This window comes from Procambarus clarkii, chromosome 38 (assembly GCF_040958095.1).
Source record: "Procambarus clarkii isolate CNS0578487 chromosome 38, FALCON_Pclarkii_2.0, whole genome shotgun sequence".
NCBI lineage: Eukaryota > Metazoa > Arthropoda > Malacostraca > Decapoda > Cambaridae > Procambarus > Procambarus clarkii.
The window spans coordinates 16,408,880-16,426,457 of record NC_091187.1 but is presented as its reverse complement, the minus strand read 5'-3'; the positions used below and the strand labels follow the sequence as shown (position 1 = coordinate 16,426,457).

At 39.8% G+C, this 17,578-nt stretch overlaps 1 protein-coding gene and 1 long non-coding RNA gene across 3 annotated transcripts; one reads left to right on the top strand and one right to left on the bottom strand.

Annotated features, from left to right (window-relative positions):
* The first annotated feature begins 1,431 nt into the window (after positions 1 to 1,431).
* LOC123771871 (histone-lysine N-methyltransferase, H3 lysine-79 specific) lies at positions 1,432 to 13,110 on the top strand. Of its 2 annotated transcripts, none has more exons than XM_045764604.2 (9): positions 1,432 to 3,776; positions 4,180 to 4,431; positions 5,287 to 5,369; positions 6,408 to 6,493; positions 7,683 to 7,831; positions 8,445 to 8,575; positions 9,447 to 9,737; positions 10,332 to 10,525; positions 11,165 to 13,110. In XM_045764604.2, exons 1-9 carry the CDS (start codon positions 3,278 to 3,280, stop codon positions 11,370 to 11,372), a joined length of 1,893 nt encoding a protein of 630 aa, XP_045620560.2. In that variant the 5' UTR covers positions 1,432 to 3,277; the 3' UTR covers positions 11,373 to 13,110. The 2 variants fall into 2 exon arrangements, with proteins under 2 accessions (XP_045620560.2, XP_045620558.2); XM_045764602.2 differs by having other exon boundaries at positions 7,683 to 7,873.
* Positions 13,109 to 15,967, bottom strand: LOC138372400 (uncharacterized). The gene is made up of 2 exons (XR_011230833.1): positions 15,483 to 15,967; positions 13,109 to 13,604 (listed from the first exon to the last, which is right to left on the bottom strand). It is a non-coding gene; the product is annotated as an uncharacterized lncRNA (long non-coding RNA).
* Positions 15,968 to 17,578: the final 1,611 nt, after the last annotated feature.

The following is a 17,578-nucleotide window of genomic DNA, read 5'->3' as shown; positions in this document are numbered from 1 at the left end:
GCCTTTTTATCATTGTCTCTCATATATATATATATATATATCTGCCTCGGTGTACTACGTACTGGGCTCCAGACTACTGTATAATACAGTAGTCTGGAGCCCAGTACAGTAGCAGACTACTGTATAATACAGATTACAATAATACACTCAGGTTCCTTAAATCATTTCCTTTCGTTAGTTCTGTGGAGTTTATTCAATATCTTGCCGTTTTTTTGTATTCTTCCAATATTAACTACTGTACTTTGCATTTATCAACAATTAATCTCATTGGGCAAATTCATTAAGCTGTCTCGTTGCAACCCGTTCTCGCACTTGCTTATTGTCAATATTGGCTTATTTAATAAGTGCATATGTGACATACTAATTGATTGGAATATTTTAGTTTACCTTGAAAAGCTTCATAGAAAACACCGACCTCACCTAACCTTCTTAGTATGTTAAGATAAGCATCTTATTGCTTCTTAATTACAATTATTACTTAACCTATACTGTTGATAGGTTACCATACACGTTTAGGCGTTCAAGTGTTGCTGTGGGTTTGCTCCCTAGTTTAGTGTCATTGAGGAATTTCTATAACGCAAAAACAGAATTAATTACAATACGATCCCTTGTGGCAAACCCCCTCGTTATGTCAGCTATTGTTTGCATTCAGATACCCGAATTTCCTAGCCATGTTAGTGAACATCTGTTTGCACTGTAGTCCTGTATTTCAGAAGAATTTTACGAGAAGCGTTTTTCCATCTGTTTTTGAAATCTAGGAATATTATGTCTACTGCATTTGTTACATTTGAGCCATTTTTGTTAGGCAGCTCAGTACTATTACCACCCAGCCATGGATTACCTAAGGCTAGGCAGTCATTGACAGAGAGGAATATACATTAGGCTACCAGGGGTAGCCTAAGATTCTTGGGAGGGGGGTGGGAGCAGGCTCAAATCCTAGACGTATCATAGAGCGACGTACATTGGCTTGGAACTATTCAAGCTTTACACATACACATATAGATATAGAATATTTAACTTTTATATTATGTTATCTTAGTATTTGTTTTGCATGTCCAGTATAGAAAAATATGTGGCCCCAGCTCCTGAACTTTCTTGTGCCTCTGGGAGGCTTCTGCTGCAGCCCACAGGATGGGCATAGAGCTGCATGTTAAATTCTGAAAGTAGTTCATCAATGATGTAATTTGCTTAGCTAAACGTAAACTGAATGAGTGAAGTACCACCTCTCTCAGGATAAGGTGTGGAGAACATAATAAATGAACTAACCTAACTAAAATATCCTTTTCTATCCATATGCACACACACACACACACTCGCAAACAGTGGTAGACGGTTGGAGCAAGTTAGGTGAGAAGGTGGTGGGGGACAAGACCGTCAGTAGTTTCAAAGCGTTATATGACAAAGAGTGCTGGGAAGACGGGACACCACGAACGTAGTTCTCATCCTGTAACTACACTTAAGTAATTACACTTAGGTAACACTTAGGTAATTACACACACACACACACACACACACACATCGTGGAACCCCATCTTAAAAAACGCATAAGAAAGCAAGAAAATGTGCAGAACTTTGCAACGAGACTCGTCCCAGAGCTGCGAGGGACGAGGTACGAAGACAGACTGAAGGAACTAAACCAAAAGACGTTAAAAAGGAGGAGGGAGAGGGGGACATGATACAGATGTATAAAATACTTATTGGTATTGACAAAGTGGAAACGAAATGTTTACAAGGAGTAACAATAGAACAAGGGGGCACGGATGGAAGCTTGAGACTCAGATGTGTCGTAGAGATGTTAGAAAGTTTTAGGTTTAGCATAAGGGTAGTGGAATGATCTAAAGGAGCAGGTTGTAGAGGCTGACCGTCAATAGTTTCAAAGCATCACAGGGCAAAGAGTGCTGGGAAGACGTGACACCACGAGCGTAGGTCCCATCCTGTAACCACACTTTGTTAGTTTAGTTCGTTTATTATGCACCCCATACCCATCTTGTAGGTGGTAGTGGAAAAAGGGTTACAGAGGCACATAATGGGCTCAGGGACTGAACCCCCACAATTCATTTAGCTAAGCTAGTAACAATCTTGATGTGCTAGTTACAAAATTCAATGCACATCGTCACATCAACAATGGGCACAAGACTGACCACAAGTACAGTTTCTAAATTAAGCAACTGACACATGTGGAGAGCTATATTGTCACAAGTGATACAATTAGGTAATTACACTGGTTAGTCACTAGCCAATAGCCGTGGGAGATGGACGTGCTCTTCTTTCTCTCCGGGCATTATGTTATATTGTTTATTATCTTAATGTTATATGCAAAGGATTATTATATTATATAGAATTATATTATTTTATATTACGAGTCCCGTGTTGCAGTGGTTTCTGCAGTCGTCTCACAACCGACGTGACCCGATGATGATGATGATTTCATTTATAAATTATACATAATTACATGTTGCAGTAGTTAATTATAGCAGGTACATAAATTATATATTATATAAAACCATTATAATACGGCGACCGTTTAGAACATGACAAAATAATTTAATTAACTTATTTTAGCAGTCCAAATGAGGGTGCATCACAGATTTGTCACGAGTATTGGAAGAATATTCTTGAGCTGTACCCAGATTTTGCCAGTGGAGGCTAATAATCTCTCCTGATTCCGTCAATGATTAATTAACCATCCTGAGATGGGGGATATTAGATGAACTTATAGCTAGTTTTTTATCTACACTTTTTAATCTTTCATGTGGAATAGGGTGTATATGATTTATACGCATATGATCTATATATATATATATATATATATATATATATATATATATATATATATATATATATATATATATATGATTTGTACATACGTATATATACCTATATGATCTATACACTTGTGAATAGAAAAATAAAAAACGAACCAAGTTTGTTATTCGTTACCATGGCAACATGAAATAAACAAAGCGACGTAGCAAAATAGATCAAAATATCTCCGTGTTACTTAGTGGATAAATAATTATTCAAACAAGTTCATTTCTTTATAGAATGTTGCAAACAATTTAATAAATCTTTATTAAAGAGATTCTACTTTATTAAAATATTAACATATTGGGAGATTGTCGAAGAAAGGTTACAATCGTCTCTCATGATTTCATACGTTTTCATAAGCCGGATATATCTACAGTATATGTGTGTGTGTGTACTTTGTGTTGCATCTGCTGTTAGCTGATCTTTTAAATGTTTCACGCATGGTGGACGCAGCTGACTGACGAGTGCCATGGCAAGTTCAAGCAGCGATGACTTTTTTGAAGACGATGGAAGTGAGAGTGCGGCTGAGAAAGGCAGAGAAAAGGGCATTAGCTCCCCTATGGAGGAGCCTGGGGATGACGGAGGAAGAGTCTCCAACATCGAAGACAAAACCAATTCCAACGACACGGAAGAATATTCCTTCGAGGCTTGCCAGGAGAGCGGCAGTAGTGACGGTGAGAGTAGAGGGAGCAGCGTAAGCAGCCAGGAAGATGCTGAGGAGGATGCACGAGATGAAGAAGTTGCAGGAGAGGCTGACAGTTGTGCTAGTGACAAGACCGAGAGTAACGGCGAGAGTGAGGAGCTGCATACGTTGTTTGATGGATCAAGGAACACCTTCCCGGGACCCGCTAGGCCTGCAGTAGCAGCAGTTTCTTCTCGACCCCGTCCAACCTCAGCTAAGAGTCCCATGAGAGTGTTAATTAACTCTCCTTCCTCGACACTTCAGCCTGAAACAACAGATGTCAATGGTAAAAAAAAAATAGGTAGAATGATACCTACATATAAATTTTATACCTTTTTTGTAATTGAATATAATAAATAATAATTTGAAAGAGGGTGGAATGAAGAGGAGAGAGGGAGGGGAGGGATGTTCTTTGATAAAGATGGAGTGGGAATGAGCGAGGGATGGAGAGAGTGGAGGAGAGGGTGGGAAAGGTGGAGAAGGTAGGTGAGGTGGAGAAGGTAAGTGAGATGGAAGAAGGAAGAAAAGAGGGAAGAAGAGGGGTATAGGAGAAGAGCTGGATGGAGTTTGGGAGAGAGGAAGAGAGTGGAAAGAGCAAAGGGAAGGAAGACCTGGGATGCCTGGGTCTTACGGGCATCTCTGGGTACCCCATTTAGTGTGTATTAATATCTTATTACATGTCTCGCCAGAGGCTATGGTTCCTAGGAAGCCCCCTGGCCAAGGGTCAGGAGTGAATAGGAAGCTGTCTGGCCTGGTGCCTGGTCTGGGTACCCCACCACTGTTGGTGAGCAAGAGTTCCATGCATGACCGACCCGCCACTGCCCATGGGTCCAGGGAAGCCTCGCCTCAACCAGCTCGCATCAGTAGGAATCCAGTGCTCACAGCTAACAACATGGGAATTAACCAAATCCTAACCAGCAAGGAAAAATCCTCCAAAATTGGTAAGATTCCAACTTTGCACAGTATTTTGTTACAGCTAAACCCAATAACAAAGTATTATGATAGAATCTAGCACCTTATTAGGGCAAGACTTTATCCCAGGTAATTGTATATAATTGCTATAATTATTCTGTAAATTGTGGAATAAAACGCTTATCACTATCATTGCAAATATTACTGATGGGTTGGTGATGGGCTTAAGGCTGATCTACCTCTGGAGGGTTATTAAGACAACCACAAGAGTTTACTAACCAACCCGTAAATATAGTTTAGTTTGGAATGTAGCCTAAGACATTAGGCTACATATTCGTGATCCCAACTGACTGGTCGTGTTGTGTGTCACATAATGACCAGTTACTGACTGGTCTTGTTGTGTGTCACATAATGACCAGTTACTGACTGGTCTTGTTGTGTGTCACATAATGACCAGTTACTGACTAGTTGTGTTGAGACGTGTAACGATGCAACCCGTCCCCTTAAAATTACGTCGCTTTTTGCTCATATGCGTGCTATGGCCAAAAATATACATACTGTAATTTTTAATGAAATAGGCTCACAAAAGTGACATATTGTCCTGCTTTCTGTTTTGATTCCTTCGGCTTACTTGGTTAAGTTTGGAGAGGAAACTTTGAATTATCGGTTTTCATGACTTTTGAAACTTTAGGAGACCTTCCTGCCCTCCTAACCTACCAGAGAACCCTTGCTGTTTTGGAAAGAAAAATCCAAAATTTGTTTTCAATTATTTTTCATGTTAAAATTACGTCAATTTTCGGCCATACAGGTAAAAGGCCAAATTCAGGCGTAATTTGTAAGAGGACGGGTTGAACGATGGCCCCTGCCACTCCTATCTCCCGCAGGTGGGATGCGTCCCTCCAGTGTTGGCAGTGTTTGGTCTGGTCCCCGTCGCCCACCGCCCACACACGCCACGACCGTTGACATGGTTGGTAGTCGAGTCTGATTCGTTTGAAACATTTGACATTTGAGATGTTTGGTTAATCGTTTGGTTGTTAGCAGTGTCTAGACTCATTACACTTATCCCACATGCATGATTCCACTCACCATACATCCATCCTTTACCCACTCATACATCCACACTCACCCTTCACCCACTCTTGTACCCACACCCACTCCTCACCCACCCGGGGGCGGCAGTGGAAGTTTACACTCATTACATACACAAAATACAGTACGCAAACTTTGGACATTCGAGTAAGATTTCTGGTATTCTATCATTTTGAATTAACTACTTAAACACCCGTAGAATTGTTATCAAGATTTGCTTACAAATATGTAAAAATATGGCATTAGCATTTTCTCACAGATATATCACGTTCTTGTGATGTCATTGTAGACTTGTAGTTAGGCTTCTCACACCAATTATGTGACCGAACATACTAAACAAATCAGCTTTTAGAGATATATTGTTCTCTTGTTGCCGTATGTGTCTATAAAACCTTTCTTAACATTACTCTTTAACCATATAAAATAATTATGATAACACCAGTAAAAACCTTTATCATTATTATTATTATTATTATTATTATTATTACACAGAGAATTATTATTATTCATATTTTATATTGTTTACATGTCTTTAGAGTTACTTTGAAGTTTGCAAGCAAGTGCTGCCTTTTTCTGTAGCTAACTGTATCAATGCTGGGATTCTTTTCATTTTATTGAGTACCCTCTGTGTGTGTTCCCAACTACATATTTACAAGAATTTTGAATTGATGATATAAAGATATGGTCTGGTAGCCAGCCTGCTGCCAAAAAAAAACCAAAGAGGCTGAAACTATAGGTTAATAATCAGTCTCCAAGATATTAACCTATAGTTTCTTCTGATGTATTTCTTTTCTTTTTGTAGATGGCAACATACCAGGCCATTATTGTTGTTATTATTATTATCATCATCGTATTTATTGTTATAAATATTAGTAGTTGTAATATATATATTTTTCCTATTCTCGGGTCGAGACAGCCTAGACAGAAACCTCTCGGGAAGTACTCTCGTAGCCTTAAGATGCTTGGTGTGAAGGTCCCGTCTCCTCCTCCTAAAGACCTCAGGTAATGGTCTCCAGCTCCCAGAGACCACAGGTAATGGTCTCCCACTCCCAGAGACCACAGGTAATGGTCTTCAACTTCCAGAGCCCTCAGGTCTCTCAGCTTCTCAATGTATCACAGGAATCTCTAATATCACTCCCGTTCCCCTCCTGAAAGAATAAAACTAACACTAGAGTGAACTCACCTGAGACTTGGGATGAGAATTTCACTGGTCTCTTTCATAGAAATTAAGCCCCAATCCAGGTTCTCTTCACCCCGGCTGTGACCGGGTCTCTCTTTCCCTTCTTCCCACTCCCTTCTATCCAAATCAATCCCCCCACTCTTTCCCAATATCCCCTCCTCTCTTCCAATCTCCCCCAAATCCTCTCTCACTCTCCCAATTACCACCTTCCACCCTAACTAACATTTAATATAATAGGAAGGGAATTATCAGGGGAAGGTGCCAAGTCATTACAACTGTACAGCACTGGGAAGGGGTCAGGATAAGGTTTGGGATGGGACGGGGGGGAAGGAATGATGCCCAACCACTTGGATGACCGGGGGTTGAATGCCGACCTGCATGAAGCGAGACCGTCACTCTACCGTCCAGCCCATGTGATGTGATAGGTGAATCTTGGTGAGGATAGATTTTCTTTATTTAGCGAGTTTGGAAATAAGTGTAATTTGCCATTTCCTGCAAAGGGAGGACATGGGGCTCAACTCTCACCACTCTATGTATGCTTGGAACCCAGACTATTTGCACTGCAAATTTTTATGAGCTAGTCGAAGCTTACCTTCAACAGACAAACAAACATTGTCTCTTATAGGTATTGATATGAGAATTTATATTAAAGTCTAATGATTTATACAAAATTTTTATTAATAACATGTATGTAAATAATGACTAATTTCTGGATAATTTCTGTATGAACTGCTACAGTGTATGTGTCATGTCATTTTTATACATAAATTGCTGTCATTTATGTAAAACATGTTTTATTAAATTAAATAATATTAAATTTAACAAAATTTTTGCGTATTTAATAACATTGCTTATAAATTTATCAACTTTGCTTATAAATTTACAAAAGATTTTACAAAATATTTTTTATTACATGTACGAATAACATACATGTGTGGAAACTGAACATAATAAGTGGGAAGAGATGATCAACAGTGAACAGTGAACAAAGTGTGTTCCCTTTCCTCCCAGAACTGCGCAGCGGTCCTCATCATCACAGTCGTGGCAGAGCAGCGGGAAGCTCCATACCCGGGTCACCCGTCGGACCACATCCCTGGAGGATGTGACCCGCGTCATCCCTCAGGTCAAGACCCCGCAGGCCCTCCACATGCTCACAGTGGGTACGTCAGGGCTCACAGTGGGTACGTCAGGGCACACAGAGGGTACGTCGGGGCACACAGTGGGTCTTATTTATTATTTTGGAACTTCTGACATTCTCAGTAACAAAGTATGGTTAAATGGAATACTACTACTATTTCTAATATTACCTCTGCTGCTACTACTACTGCTACTACTATTGCTTTAACTAATTCTACTATTGATACCACTTCTGCTACCACAACTACTACTGCTACTATCACTACAACTACCATTACCTTTACCAGTTCTACTACCACTACCACCACCACTATTATTACTACTACTACTACTACTACTACTACCGCCACCACCACCACTACCACCACCACTACTACCACTACCACTACCACTACCACTACTACTATCACTACCACTTTCACTACTACCAATAATAATAATGCAAAAGAGTAATTATAACAATAATGAATAATGAGAGTTCATTTGTAAGTACAGTACTGTATTATATGAGAGGTCGGCCCCTGACAAAGAGCACAAATATATAGGTAATCCCTAAGAGCTGTGGCCCCATGACAAAGAGCACATATGTAGGTAATATATGAAAGCTGCAGCCTGACGAGGAGTTCGTATCAACAGATGAGGGCCAGCGAGCCACGCTGAGCCAGGCCGTGTATGAGGAGTGGTGTATCAGGCGCTCGAGACAACTGCGTTCAAGACAACTCAGAGCCGAGGAGAAGAGTCAGGAAGAGGAGACGAGGAAACAAAAGGTGTGCAATATATTTATTTAACACAAACTCTCATGTGTGTGTATGTTTAACATGAACATAAACCCAGTGTGTGAGTTTAACAAACATGTATGTATATTTAAAAAGCACATAAATGCATATATGTTCTTTTACACACAATGGAGTCCTGTAGCACAGTAGTCTATGTAACCTGAATGGCCTCCAAAGAATCTGTAGTGTCTCTAGTTTATTCTAGGTTAGATTTTATAGGGATTTACAGCTTGAAGGGTATTCAAGCTTGGTCTCATGCTTGTAGGCTATGTGGGGGTCCCAGCATGATCTGGGATTTGATGACAAACTGTACCCAAGTTGCACCACAAGTGTTGCTGAACTGTTAATGGTTATGGAACTCTTGTGGAACAATGTGAGCTCCAGAACCATCCAACACTCATAGGCAATCGATGGTGGAGGGGTATTAGTACTAGGAAGCCAATGAGGTGACCCCTGGCCACACAGGTTCGAATCTTGATGGGGTCAAAGAACTTATAGTGATTATAACCAAGGTTATTTACAATCAGATTGAAGTGTACAAGTAAGAGTTCTTGCTGAATTTGATTAGACAATTAAAATAGACTAAAGTAATGAAAGATATAAGGGCTTTATAATAAGTTATTTGAGAAAATAATCCAGGGACATGAGTTCAATCCCATTGCTCTGATTCAATATGTTCTTGTAGATTCATCATGCTATTGTGCAAGATGTAATTTACCTAAAAACAATTAAACTGAATGCTAGTAGAAGTTTTCATATGGGATTACAGCTTTTTGATCACATTAAGGTATTTATTATAGATTTAAGGTACTGAGCTTATTGAATCCATGCCTATTGATTCAAAACTTAATTTTGACTTCAGATTAAAAAGGATCTACAGGTGAAGGTGAGTCAAGCTGTCACGGAATGGGAGGAAAAGAAGAAACAACAAAAGAAAAAGGCGAGAGAAATGATCCTGGAAGAAGAACGGAAGAAGAATAGGAAGGAAAAAGTGAAGGACGAAAAACAAATGAAAATAACAGCTGCAGTCATAGCATGGGAGACGGAGAAAAATGAACTAGCAAAAATGAGGAGAGAGAAGAAGAGACAAGAGAGAGAAACCAAGAAAGAGGAAGAGAGAAAGAGGTGTTTAAAGAAGGAAGAATCAGAAATGGTTAGTTTATTTGCCTTCCTTGTAGGTAGGGAGAAGTCTTGCATGTCAGTAGGTCGGGGAGGAGCCTTGCGGGTCAGTGGGTCAGGGAGGAGTCTTGTGTATCAACAAGTCAACAATGAGTCTTGTGTGTCAATAGGTCAGGAAAAAGTCTTTATGTCAGTGAGTCAGGGAGAAGTCTCGTAGGTCAGTAGGTCAGGGAGGAGTCTTGTAGGTCAGTAGGTCAGGGAGGAGTCTTGCAGGTCAGTAGGTCAGGGAGGAGGATTGCATTTTGGGCTTCAGTGGAAGCCTCAAGAGCCCTTGAGGATTCAGTTAAATTCCAGGTTGCAATGTTCTTGACCATGTAGTGCTGTAGTGGTTTAGGGCGTGGACATGGGATTACCAAGTGTGCGGGGTTTGAATCTTCTTCACGTCTCGTACTGATTATCTCACTGAGACAGCATGTTAATGGGATTTCTTTTTGTATTTTGATTATTATTTCTATATTATTATAATTATTGTTATTTTTTTATTGTCATTTTTATTATTTTTAATAACATACATATAGTAAGATTTCATGAAGGGAAACGTTAAATTATATTCATCACGGGCTTACAGATGTTCCTCATGTGGAAACAGCAGAAGAATGAAGAAGAGAAAGAGAAGCGGAAGAAGAAGAAGCAAGAGGAAGAGGAGCTGAAGAGCAAGGAAGAGCAAGAGGAGCTGGAGAAGAGGCAGGGGGCCAACTTAGCCTTTGCGGCCTGGAAAAGAAGCAAGTTGCTGGAAGCTGACGAGAATATGAGAAAAGTCATGTGAGTAAAAATAATACCTGGTAGGGTATTTAGAATAAAAATTATTTTCAGAATCTTTCCTCAAAGTTAGCAAATCTTTCCAGGTGTTCCAGACACTCCAAGAAACAGTTTCAACATTTGCCAGAAAATTCCACTTTCCAGTTTGCCAATCTTGTAATTGTAGAGATCATCTTAAGCTATAGAGAGAAATAAGAATATTTTATCTGAAATTTACCCTTTTACATCAGTTTTCGTGTTGCCTATAATAGCAGGACTAAAATAATTCAAAATTATTGATGTTAATTTTTTTGTTTACAAAAGTGATACATTTTTTCTTCCGAATAATTTAATTATGCTTGCAAATTCGTGTAAGATCAGTATGCTTGATATGATTAAATTCGTGATAGATTAGTATGTTTGTATGATTATGTTCATGGTAGATCAGCATGCTTCTATGATAAGTTAGTGTTTCATCACAATGTTTGTATGATTAAGTTAGAGTTAGATTAGTATGCTTGTATGATTTAGTTCTTGGAACATCATTAAAGGAAGTGGCAAGGCTTCAAAAAGCGTTGTCACTTTATTGAAGTTGCTTTACGTGTATCATAGTCACCAAAGGACGCTACTATGGTACACTGTCATCACATCATCTCTTTACAGAGTCACATCCGAAATAGAGAAGTCCTCGGCAGCCAGGAGGAGCGGAGAACGCTCGACGGAGGCGCTGAAGGCATATGAGGAGTGGCTGGGCCAGGTAGAGGAACGTGAACCGCTCCGAGACTATGAGAATGCTAGGGCCGCCATCTTGGCTCAGCTGCGACCACCTTGGTGTCCAGGTGGCTCCTCCAGCTCTCTACTGAAGTGCTGATGGAGGCTTGGAGAGGGTACAGTATGAGAGAGAGAGAGAGAGAGAATGTTAACCCTTCTATGACTATCATTAATATATAAAGACTAATATAAGCACATTATATTAAGATAGGTGTTTATCTTATGGGGGTCCATCAACCTCAAGAAGGTTATTAAGGCCGTGATACTAGCTTAATAGCCAGCTTACAAGTACATATTCTTTATCTTTGAACATACAGTTGATTGGAACTCAAGCAAACACTCTGTGTATGTACATCAAGAAGCAGGACCTCTCTCTTTGTGTATATACCCAACCAAATATTTTAAACAGTTGAATGAATATCCTGAAAATTACGTTATTATATCACTTCAGTCTTTGGGAAACTATCATGTTATTTTTTAAAGCATATCTTGATCTCTTGCTGTATCGGATACGTTTCCAAAAGTTAAAATCTAATAGCTTAAATGGGGTCGCCATGATACATGGGTCGCCATGATACACGGGTCGCCATGATACACGGGTCGCCATGATACATGGGTCGCCATGATACACAGGTTGCCATGATACATGGATTGCCATTATACACGGGTCACCATGATACACGGGTCATCACGATACACGGGTCGCCATAATACATGGGGCACCATGATACACGGGTCACCACGATACACGGGTTGCCATGATACACGGGTCGCCATGATACACGGGTCGCCATGATACATGGGTCGCCATGATACACGGGTCGCCATGATACACGGGTCGCCATGATACATGGGTCGCCATAATACATGAGGGTCACCATAAACCAGAGTGTGGAACACACAAGGATGTCTAACTGGCAAGTCTCACTGCTTCTGCTTCAGTGTGAAATTGAGACTATTTGGAGGTCCATTATTTATATTTTTTGAACGTTACGATTTTTGGAATTATATTTTTTGAAAAAATATATTGTGAATTTTATTATTTATAATGCTGACTTTTTGTGGTTTATCTCCTTCCTGGACAATGCTTCCTGCCTGCCGCGGGTTCTTAATTCTGGCAGACTAATGACCGCTGACTAAAGCTGGCTGACTAATGACTGCTGACTGAAGCTGGCTGACTAATGACTGCTGACTGAAGCTGGTTGACTAATGACTGCTGACTGAAGCTGGTTGACTAATGACCACTGACTGAAGCTGGCTGACTAATGACTGCTGACTAAAGCTGGCTGACTAATGACTGCTGACTGAAGCTGGTTGACTAATGACTGCTGACTGAAGCTGGCTGACTAATGACCGCAGACTAAAGCTGGCTAACTAAAGTTGGCTGGCTATTGCTGGTTGACTAAAACTAGCAAACTAATGATGGTAACTAATATGTGTTTTTGGTTTGATTCTATGTATTTTTTTGGTTGGTTCTATGTATTTCGGTTTAATTCTATGTATTTTGGTTTGGTTGTGTGTGTTTTGTTCGGTGTTGAGCTGAAGGCTTAACAACAACTGGTTGTTAAGGCCGTGAGACTAGCTTACAGACCATCCAGCTAGTATACTTTAACTCTGAACATTGTCCAGTATTAAAGTAAACTCTGTGTATATGCACCGTGAAATGGGGTACACCTCTCTGTATATATATCCCTTGCTGTAAGTATTTTTAATTAATTTATAATCATACATATAGTACAAACTTTTTTATTTAGGTGTAAATAAATGCATAACATTTACAGCTAGTTATTGCTGAGGAGAGAAAAGGTCATTGTATATAAATAAAATATATTAATGTATACTAGTTTTAAATTGAATTTATTGTATTACAATTTTTTGATGTAGAAGATATACAATTAAACATGACCACAAATCACATGGAAAGAATAAAAAGATGTTCAGTGTTGCAATGAAGGTGAGTATTCTTGATTTAGACTGGCAAAGAGAATGATTCAATAGTACACCCTGTGCAGGAGAGCACCCTGTGCAGGAGACACCCTGTGCAAGAGAGCACCCAGATGGCAGGAGTGGCACTAAAGATCCATGTCTTCCCAGGGTGCAGCAGCTCTTCAGGTACCCTCTACCCCCACCTGTGCCCACCTCCGTATCCACCATGGCCCCTGCGCCCGTAGCCGCCCCCACAGCATCCTCCACCACCAAACTTCCTCTTTTTGAAGCCGGGGTCGGGGTTGGCTTCTGGGTTGGCTTCGGGGTTGGGGATCGGGCCAGGCAGAGCCTCACTTGCTACGAACATGGCACTCAGCACCAACATTATGGAAAGGATCAACGACAGCTGGAAGATAAATTAAGTTATTTAATTAAAGTTTACACTTTAGAGAAAATGTTTCACAAGAAAAAATTCATTTGAACAGATCACAACCTGGATATAGTGAATGATTAAAATAAGTCGAGCTGGAGAAAGATTTAGTTGTGAAGAAAATAATGTTTAATGAAATTCTTGAGCATTGGCATAAAAGAAATATACTTGTACAGTATAACAGGAGGAAACTTGTTATATAAGGAATTTGTAAGTATTTGCACAGATAATTCACATTAATGTGATGTATCAAGGAGAAAACTCGTAGGAGTAGTGGCGAGGATTCGAACCTATGCTCTAGGTACTACCAAGCAAATACTTTTTCTTTAAGTATTTGGCTTGATATCAGGGTTAAACAAATGTATCGTGATCATTGGTGATATCAGGATTATGCTATAAATAATAGAAATGTTTGTGATTATACAGTGGATAACATTGACGTTTGTGGCATATAAGGGTTATACAACAAGAACTTTCAGTGGTACATTATACATTTTTCTTGCGTGAATGATAAAATTCTCCCACGTGAATAAGCGTTAATGTATCCTGAAACTCTCCTTGTCACACTACACCTAAAAAAAATGGGTTGCCTGTTCCTGCCCATCTGATATAACAACAATTATTTTTTACCCAAATATTCATATCCTAGTGATTGGTTGTTAAACCTGCCCCTTCAATTTGTATGTCTCGTTTTGCAAGTTATAGTCCCCCAATGTTCAACTTACAAGGTACAGTACTATGAAAAGTAACGGCTCTTAAAGATCCATGTTTTCTATGCATTGGTAGGTTAGGTTAGTTGGGTTGGTTGAGTTCGTAAGTTTACGGTTAGGTTAAGACTTTGTGTTTTGTACATTTTTGGTAAATTAAGAGAACGAGCTGGTGTAGCGAGTGATAATCTACCAGAGATTATACGATGCTCAGAACCGAACTTAATATTTCAACCTTACATTAATTAAAAGTTTAGAATTATTCACTAATGCTCCAGACTGGCCTTATAACCAACTGTGGTGCTTAAAAATTACAAGAGAACATTCTCAAGCAACTGAAACTGGTCTTCTAATGTCCATTCCGAACGACAAGAGCTGTTCCAAACATTGAAAAGCTCCTAAATATCTTTGATAAGCTGGAATGCTCCCTTGAATATCCTAGGCCAGACATGACCCAGGCAAACTCTTGAGATATTGTTACTCAGTAGCTAATTAATTGTGTGAAACATATCAAATGAGCTCTTAAGTAAACTGGTCCTTCAGCATACTGGCCCTTCAGTAAACTGGGTCTTCGATAAACTGGGCCTTTAGTAATCTCTGCAACAAACAGCCCGGCTTCAGCACATACACATGTTATGATAAACAAAGATATAATTTTAATCACAAATGGCACAAACACTGTCGAACTTAAGGTAGAACTTTTCAAAGTTAAAAGCACCAAGATATAATCGAGATCGTCAGAGTAATGTGACGGGAACTTTTGGCGAAACGTAAATAATAAGCTAAGCAACCAATCTCTTGAGTTTCTCCAGCCAGTTAAGCTCCTACATATATTTCGCACCCCATGTATAAAGACATCATACACGACTTAATGATGTATTTTCCTTAAGAAATACAAGGTATTAGACCCGGTTTCGGGTTATGACACCGGATTTGCTTGGTAAAAATGTAGGAAACACTGCTATCAGTATAAATTAATTAGTAACCACTGACTGTATTGATTTGATTATTATTGTGTGTTCATAACAATGCTATAACATATATCTCCATCTGTAATTTGAGTAAATCAAGTTAATATAAAACCAAACTAAGTGACTATTGAGATACTGGCCACTGGCCTCCCTCCCTCTCTCCCTCGTCCACTTACCACCTTCATGTTGACTGGAGACGTGGGGTGCTGCAGCTGGTAGTGGAGGTGTGGGCAGTGGATGGCAGGTGACCAGGAGTCCAACCTTATATATACACCACACCTGGACTCAGCCTTCAGCAGGGCTCCCTCCACCGAAGGTCACTTCCTAATCAAGGCCTCTTCATTCCATCGCTTGTGATAATTAAACCATTTCTGTAATGTATAAATACTATGACTATATGCAGGTTAGGAGGATTCTATGAGTCGATTAGGGAAGTCTCTGTTGTAGTCAAATTTCATACCATTTTAAATGTTTAAAACTAAATAAATGGGGTTTTAAAACACACTTCCCGTAATAAAAACTTTAAGGAACCAGGGGGTCACCTTGAGGTCCAAGGGAATGATCTAGCAGTTGTGAAACACAAGGTCTAGGGCATACACCTGACACAATGAATATTGTAACCAGGTACGTTGGTGAAGAAGATATATATGTCGATAACAATAGATAGGTATAAGACATAGATACGAATTTATGTATGTTATATCATATACAGTATATTTCTTAATCGTCCTTATGCCTTGATATTGAGCCCAAGTGTTTCTTCTGATCTGAGGTAATCGGCCATCTCAGGGACACCCAGCATCTTTTCATAGGTTATGTCAGAAGACAGATTTAAAAGAAATTTCAGATGTGATCATTCTTACCACGTAAACCTCTATTTGTTTTTTTTAATAGGGATACTCTCTTCTTGCCCTAATTAGCACCGGCATGACATGTAAAATAAGTAACCGAGACTGTTCTGATGTAAATTACACTGCAGATTAGTGCAAGTACTGTAATTGCAGTAGTTGGAATGACAGAAAGCTAAGGTTAATATTAAATTCACATGCAGGCGATGAGTCACAATAACGTGGCTAAATTATGTTGACCAGACCACACACTAGAAGGTGAAGGGACGACGACGTTTCGGTCCGTCCTAGACCATTCTCAAGTCGATTGAGAATGATCCCTATCCCTATCCCTCACAATCGACTTGAGAATGGTCCAGGACGGACCGAAACGTCGTCGTCCCTTCACCTAGTGTGTGGTCTGGTCAACATTCAATTCACCACTTACAGCAGGTATAAATTTTCAGCATTCATGAACCATTTAGGCAGATTTAAATCAGTGTTAAAATTGCCTTCTCCCACGAGGTTAGCATCATGATATAAATTAGCCAGTTTAGATATTTCAGCTAGAATGTTTCTATACACATGTGCAGTTACTGCTGCTGCTGCTGGTGAAACAAGGCATTTACACATATAATCAAATACCCCCGAGCACCATTAGAGTCGAGTACAACGGTAGTGGGCTGTGATAAGGCATTGTTAACGTCAACACACTGCTATCCTGTGTTATGCCACAGGATAGCAGTATCACCAAGTGGTCTTCCAGGACCTGACCAGTCATCAGTGATATATTTCTGTGTTGACAATGGGAAAAGAATCATCAGTAAACTTCAAAAGGTTTTCAAATTCATAATAATTTAGCAAAACAAGAGCATCACACATACCAACAAGCTTTTAAACATGATATAAACAACGGTCAAATTAATAATAATTTTATAGAAAACAGTAATAATGATAACACTAGGAAATGTTGTTAGTTTCTTCATTTATTATGCACCCCATACCCATTCCGGGCGGTAGCAGACACCAATCCCATTCCATTGGAAGTAGTAGACGAAATGCTTATTCCGTGGGCGGTAGTGGACCCCATACCCATCCCATGGGCGGTAGTGAACCCCATGCCCATCCCGTGGGCGGTAGTGAACACCATACCCATCCCGTGGGCGGTAGTGACCACCATACTCATCCCGTGGGCGGTAGTGGACCCCATACCCATCCCGTGGGCGATAGGGGAAAAGGTTACAGAGGCACATAATGAGATGAGGAACTGGATATCAAAGTTTATTTAGCGAAGCATGTAGCAGTCTTGTGAAGCTAATAACATAATATCATATACATCGCTGGTGCTGACGGAGATCTATTGCCCACAACTAGATCTTACAAGCTCGGTATCGCTTCCATTTTGGTGCAAACAAATCCTTCAATTCACCAAGGGACCGACATAA